The following is a 6,934-nucleotide window of genomic DNA, read 5'->3' as shown; positions in this document are numbered from 1 at the left end:
CTCCCAGCCGCCCGTTGTCCCGCTGTAACTCCCGGTAAAGCTCCGAGCCCCGAACGCCGCCACCCGGCGGCGAAACCTCCACGGCCCAGAGCAAACCGACAGGATCCACCACGGCCTGGAGCGTCACCGCGTGCCAACCGGAACCGGCCGAGTAACGGGACGCGGAGTCGGGGGGAGCCCGGATCGGGACACGGACACGAGTCAAAACCCCGCAAAGCTGCGGGAGCGGGAACGGACGGACAACGGGAACGGCAGGAGGAGCAATGGCAGAGCACGGCCGCGCTTCCGGCGCTGCAATGGCGGCTCCCAAAGCGACTTCCGGTGCGTTAATGGCAGACCCCATCCTCACTTCCGGCGGAGTAATGGCGGATTGCAGTCTGACTTCCGGTGCATTAATGGCGGCCCTTCTCCGAACTTCCGGCGGAGTAATGGCGGATCGCATCGTAACTTCCGGCGTAGCAATGGCGGCTCCCTGCCTCACTTCCGGCACCAATATGGCGGATCCCATCCTGACTTCCGGCGCACCAATGGCGGCTCCCATCCCAACATCCGGTTCCAACATGGCGGCCCCCGTCGCGCTCCCGATGAATGGCGGCGGTGGCGGCAATATGGCGGCGCCCTGCGGCACGCAGCCGGGCGGGGTGTTGAACCAAGGCCCCAGATCGGCCACCACGGCCTCGCAAACATCCCGTAGGATCTTACACACGGTGGATCGCGACACCCCGAAGCGCAGCTCCACGGCCCGGTACTCGCTGCCCGCCCCCAGCCGCCATAACGTCAGCGCCAGCCGCACGTCGGGCGGCACCGCACGGCGCATGCTCGTGTCACGGCGCTCGATGGCGGAACGGAGCCGGGAGAACAGGAAGTCGAATGTTTCCGGGGCGACCCGGAAGTTGTCGTCCCACTCCCGGCGGGTGAAGTCCTTCCGGCGCAGCGTGTCCCAGAATTCGCAGCTCCGACGTTTGCTCCATAAACGCGGCGATGGCGGAACCGGGAGCGAGGAACGGAGACAAAAACGGGAACCGAGCAGCAACAAAACGGAACGACGGCGGCGGAGACGGCGAAGGACGGAGCGGAAACGGCGGGTGGAGCCCAGGGAACGGAGACGGCGGAGACGGAGCGAGGAAACGGCCAAAAGGGCGGAAAACAGCAACGAGGAACCGAGCAGAACCGGCAGAACGGAGGGAGCCGCCATCTTGGATGGGCGAGGGAGATTGTGCGCATGCGTCAGATTTGCCCATGCGGGAGGTGTGAGCCAATCGGAGTCCGTCGTATGGCGCATGCGCAGTGAGCTCTTACGGCGACTAATCAGTGCTCTGCGGAAGCGCATGCGCATTATGGAGTCTGGGCGTGAGCGGAACAAGCACGCATGCGTTAATGGGCGGGACTAATTCAAATCGACAGGACCGCTCAGCCAATCGGATCTCTCGGTCTATTCCTCCAGCCAATCACTGCGCGGTTTACCTCCCACATCCCTCCTCCAATCAGCGGCCGTGAGGGGCGGTCCCGCGCCTGCGCAGTGCGGCGCAGTGTGTCCCGGCTCCAAGATGGAGGCGCTGCGGGCGCTGCTGGTCCCGGCGCTGATCCCGGAAGTTTGTTTCGAGGCGATGAAGGAACGGCCGCTGCACGGTGCGGGAACCGGAAACGGGGGCGGGGAGAATGACGGGAAACCGGAACCGGAGCGCCGCCATTAATGACGGGAGATGAAGGGAACGGTGACATGGCGGGTGTGGGCGGCGCCATGATGGATGTGGGCGGATGTGGGGGGCGGCTGGGGAGGAAGTGGGGTCGTGCGGACCGGAAGTGGGAGATAGAGAGCGGAAGTGCGGGTCTTCAGTGCCGGAAGTGGGTTCTGGAGGCCGGAAGTGGGGGTATGGAGGCCGGAAGTGATTATGGAAGCCCGGAAGTGGGGTTTGGGAGCAGGAAGTAGGTTTCGGGGGGCCGGAAGTGGGATTTAGGGAGCCGGAAATGGGGGTCTGGAGGCCGGAAGTGGGGGTCTGGAGGCCGGAAGTGTGTCCGTTTGTTCTTAGTCCCGGTTCCCCCGTAGCTCAGTGCCTGAAGATCCTGCTCAGTAAAGGACTCGGGTACGGGATCGTGGCTGGATCCGCCATGGGTCAGTACGGGGACACAGGGGGCGATAGGGGGGGATATGGGGATCTATGGGGCGCTATGGGGAGCTATGGGGCTCTATGGGTTTCTATGGGGTGGTGTGGGGCTCTATGGGGCACTAAGGGGTTCTATGGGGCACTATGGTGCTCTATGGGTTCTATGGGGCACTATGGGGCTCTATGGGGTTCTGTGGGGCACTATGGTGTTTTATGGAGCGCTATGGGGCTCTATGGGGCACTATAGGGCACTTTGGGTCACTATGGGGTTCTATGGGACTCTATGGGGTTCTATGTGGCTCTATGGGGCACTATGGTGCTCTATGGGTTCTATGGGACACTGGGGTTCTATGGGGCTCTATGGGGCACTATGGGGCTTTATAAGGCACTATAGGGTTATATGGGGCACTACGGGGCTCTTTGGGTTGCTATGGGGTTCTATGGGGCACTGTGGGGTTCTATGGAGCACTATGGGGCTCTATGGGGCACTTTAGGGCACTTTGGGGCACTGTGTGGCTCTATGGGGCACTATGGGGTTCTATGGGGCTCTATGGTGCTCTATGGGGCGCTATGGGGCTGTGTGTCGCTATGGGGCAGGATCCCACAGCTCCTGTTTTCTTCCCCTCCCCCTTATTGCAGTGAAGCTCCCGCAGGTGCTGAAGCTCTATGGGGCGCGCAGTGGGGCCGGGCTCAGTCTGGGCGCTGTGGGGCTGGAGCTGCTGGCGCTGGGGGGGTCGGTGGCCTACAGTGTGGGGCACGGCTTCCCATTCAGGTAATGGGGATGGGGGGGAGGGTGGGGCGGCCCCATAGCGGCCCTATAGATCCCATGGGAACCCCATAGAGACACCTGGGACCCCATAGCTGCCCCATAGATCCCATGGGAACCCCATAGAGACAACTGGGACCCCATAGCTGCCCCATAGATCCCATAGGAACCCCATAGAGACAACTGGGACCCCATAGCTGCCCCATAGATCCCATGGGAACCCCATAGAGACAACTGGGACCCCATAGCTGCCCCATAGATCCCATGGGAACCCCATAGAGACACCTGGGACCCCATAGCTGCCCCATAGATCCCATAGGAACCCCATAGAGACAACTGGGACCCCATAGCTGCCCCATAGATCCCATGGGAACCCCATAGAGACAACTGGGACCCCGTAGCTGCCCCATAGATCCCATGGGAACCCCATAGAGACACCTGGGACCCCATAGATCCCATAGGAACCCCATAGCTGCCCCATAGACCCCATGGATGCCACACAGACCTCATAGCTTCCCTATAGACCCCATGTGTACCTTACAGATCCTATAGCTGCCATATAGACCCCATAATCTCCCCATAGACCCTATAGCCGCCCCCTAGGCCCCATGGCTGCCCCATAGATCCCGTGTGCCCCACAGCTCGTGGGGCGAGGCGCTGTTCCTGCTGCTGCAGACGCTGATCATCGCATTCCTCATCCTGCACTACAGGGGGCGCACGGTGTGGGGTGAGTGCCCCATAAGTGACCCCAGCCCCATAACTTACCCCAGCCCCATAACTGAACCCAGCCCCATAACTGACCCCAGCCCCATAAGAGCCCCCAGCCTCCAAATACCCTCCCACTCCCCAAGCACCCCACTCCCCCCACCCCACAAGTGCCCCCCCCATAACCCCCTCAATGAAACTCCCCCCCATTACCCCATTAAGACCCCCTCCATCCTCCCCCATTGCCCCCCATTACCCCCACTAATGACCCTCCCCCATTAAAACCCCATTAAGACCCCCTTACCCCATTGGAAACCCCATAAATCCCCCCCCCCATGTCCCCCCTTACCCCATTGGAAGCCCCATCCCCCCATATCCCCCCATTCCCCCCCATTAAAGCCCCATAAGATCCCCCATATCTCCCCATATCCCCCCATTCCCCCCCATAAGACCCCCCCCATATCCCCCCCCCTTAGGGCTGCTGCTGCTGCTGCTGTCAGTGCTGCTGTTGTCCATCCTCATCTCCCCATTGACCCCCCCCGGGATCAGAACCGCCCTGCAGGCAGCCAACGTACCCGGCGTGCTGGGGGGCAGGGTAAGGATAAGGGGGGAGATGGGGGGCAGGGGGAGATGGGGGACAGGGGGGGGCTATGGGGTAAAGGGTGGGGGGAGGGTAAGGAGGAGATGGGGGGGTGGTATGGGGGTCCCGGGAGGGGGATATGTGGGGGAACATAGGGGGCAGGGAGGGTAAGGGGGAGATGGGGGGGATATGGGGGGTCTTGGGTGGGATATGGGGGGAATATTGGGGTCTGGGGGGGAGAGATGGGGGGCTGGGGTGGGAGATGTGGGGTGTAGGGGGGGATGTGGGGGGGTATAGGGGGTCTATGGGGATGGGGGTGGGGTGGTCTTGGGGGGGGTCTGTTGCTGTGGGGTGAATGTGGGGCACTGAGGGGGGGATATGGGGTGCTGGGGGTCCCTATGGGTCTCTATGGGTTTCTGTGGGTCCCAATGGGTCTCTATGTGTCCCTATGGGTCCTATGGGTCCCTATGGGTCCCAATGGGTCCTATGTGTCCCTATGGGTCCCAATGGGTCTCTATGGGTCCTTATGGGTCTCTATGGGTCTCTATGGGTCCCTATGGGTCCTTATGTGTCTCTATGGGTCCCCCAGCTGCTGCAGGCCGCAGCCAATCACCGTCAGGGCCACACGGGGCAGCTGTCAGCGCTCAGCTCCGTCCTGCTGCTGCTCGGAGCCACCGCCAGAGTGTTCACGTCAGTACAGGTACTGCCCCATAGCGACACATAGGGACATACAGACCCATAGCGACACATAGCGACCCATAGAGACCCATAGCGACCCATAGAGACACATAGAGATCCATAGGGACACATACAGACCCCATAGAGATCCATAGAGATCCATAGGGACCCCATAGCAACCCATAGAGACACATAGAGACCCATAGCAACCCATAGAGACCCCATAGAGATCCATAGGGACACATAGAGACCCATAGCGCCCCATAGACACATAGAGACCCATAGGGACACATAGAGACCCCATAGAGATCCATAGGGACACACAGAGACCCATAGAGACCCCATAGGGACACATAGGGACCCACAGGGACCCATAGAGACCCATAGCATACCATCACTGCCCCATAGAGCCCCATAGTGCCTCAGAGCACCTGATAGTGCCCCATAGCACCCATAGAGCCCTACAGCAACCCATAGAGCCCCATAGCACCCCATAGAAACCCATAACACCCCACAGAGCCCCATAACACCCCATAGGGCCCCATAACACCCCATAGAGACCCATAGGGACCCCATAGAGATCCATAGGGACACAAAAAGACCCATAGAGACCCATAGCATACCATCACTGCCCCACAGAGCCCCATAGTGCCTCAGAGCACCCCATAGCCCCCCATAGAGCCCTATAGCCCCCCATAGAGTCCCATAGCACCCCATAGGGCCCCATAGTATCCCATAGGGCCCCATAGCATCCCATAGAGCCCCATAACACCCTATAGGGCACAATAACACCCCACTGAGCCCCATAACGCCCCATAGAGCCCTATAGCACCCCATAGAGCCTCATAACACCCCACGGAGTCCCATATTATCCCATAGAGCCCCATAACACCCCATAGAGCCCTATAGCACCCCATAGAGCCTCATAACACCCCATAGAGTCCCATATTATCCCATAGAGCCCCATAGCACCCCATAGAGCCCCATAGCGCCCCATAGAGCCTCATAGCACACCATAGAGCCCCATAACACCCCATAGGGCCCCGTAACACCCCATAGAGACCCGTAGCACCCCATAGAGCCCCATAACACCCCATAGGGCACAATAACACAACACCCAACTGAGTCCCATAACGCCCCATAGAGCCCTATAGCACCCCATAGAGCCTCATAACACCCCATAGAGTCCCATATTATCCCATAGAGCCCCATAACACCCCATAGAGCCCCATAGCGCCCCATAGAGCCTCATAGCACCCCATAGAGCCCCCCCCATCTCCCCCCATCACCCCACTGTTCCCCATAGGAGACAGGGGACCCTCTGCTGATCCTCACCTACTTGGTGTCGGCCGCCTGCAACGCTCTCCTTGTGGGGCAGATCTTCTATTACAGCCGCGCTGTGGGGCGGCCCCATAGCAAAGCTGAGTGAGCCCCACAATGCGCTATGGGGCTGCCCCATAGATCTATAGGGTGTGATGGGGGGGATGTGGTGCTATGGGGCTGCCCCATAGATCTATGGGGTGTGATGGGGGGGATGTGGTGCTATGGGGCTGCCCCATAGATCTGTGGGGTGTGATGGGGGGGATGTGGTGCTATGGGGCTGCCCCATAGATCTATGGGGTGTGAAGGGGGGGATGTGGTGCTATGGGGCTGCCCCATAGATCTGTGGGGTGTGATGGGGGGGATGTGGCGCTATGGGGCTGCCCCATAGATCTATGGGGTGTGATGGGGGGGATGTGGTGCTATGGGGCTGCCCCATAGATCTGTGGGGCTGAGGGACCAACCTCTAAGTCGACACAATTCCCCCCCCAATAAAGCCCCACTCATTGCGCCCCATTGCTTTGCTGTGTTTAATCACCCCCCACCCCCCAACCCAGCCCCACAACTGCCCCCCCCAGAGCCCCCCATGTTCCCCCCCACCCCAAATCCCCCCCATTGGACCCTCCCCCTTTGGAACCCCCAATGAGACCCCCCCCTTTTAAGCCCCCCCATTTCCTACCCCCCCATTGGACCCCCCCATTAAACCCCCCCTAATGAGCCCCCCCCCATAATAACCCCCCACAATGAGACCCCCCCCCATTGGACCCCCAACACCCCCCC

At 60.6% G+C, this 6,934-nt stretch overlaps 1 protein-coding gene across 1 annotated transcript; it reads left to right on the top strand.

The window, feature by feature from the left end:
* The first annotated feature begins 1,518 nt into the window (after positions 1-1,518).
* Positions 1,519-6,670, top strand: LOC107307687 (mannose-P-dolichol utilization defect 1 protein). The gene is made up of 7 exons (XM_085535694.1): positions 1,519-1,629; positions 2,048-2,113; positions 2,745-2,877; positions 3,513-3,598; positions 4,053-4,171; positions 4,746-4,856; positions 6,141-6,670. The coding sequence occupies exons 1-7, from the start codon at positions 1,548-1,550 to the stop codon at positions 6,261-6,263; spliced, it is 720 nt and encodes a 239-aa protein (XP_085391820.1). The 5' UTR covers positions 1,519-1,547; the 3' UTR covers positions 6,264-6,670.
* Positions 6,671-6,934: the final 264 nt, after the last annotated feature.

This window comes from Coturnix japonica, unplaced genomic scaffold (genome assembly GCF_054131305.1).
Source record: "Coturnix japonica strain WE unplaced genomic scaffold, WE-NBRP24 Scf154, whole genome shotgun sequence".
Lineage (NCBI taxonomy): Eukaryota > Metazoa > Chordata > Aves > Galliformes > Phasianidae > Coturnix > Coturnix japonica.
The sequence above is the reverse complement of the archived record's forward strand: the minus strand, read 5'-3'. Positions and strand labels throughout refer to the sequence as shown.

Excerpts from the sequence above, each read along its gene's own strand:
- LOC107307687 (XM_085535694.1), top strand. The coding sequence starts at position 1,548 with ATGGAGGCGCTGCGGGCGCTGCTGGTCCCGGCGCTGATCCCGGAAGTT. Across the intron at positions 2,878-3,512 it reads GGGCACGGCTTCCCATTCAG|CTCGTGGGGCGAGGCGCTGT; the intron begins GTAATGGGGATG and ends TGTGCCCCACAG. Across the intron at positions 4,857-6,140 it reads GAGTGTTCACGTCAGTACAG|GAGACAGGGGACCCTCTGCT; the intron begins GTACTGCCCCAT and ends TGTTCCCCATAG.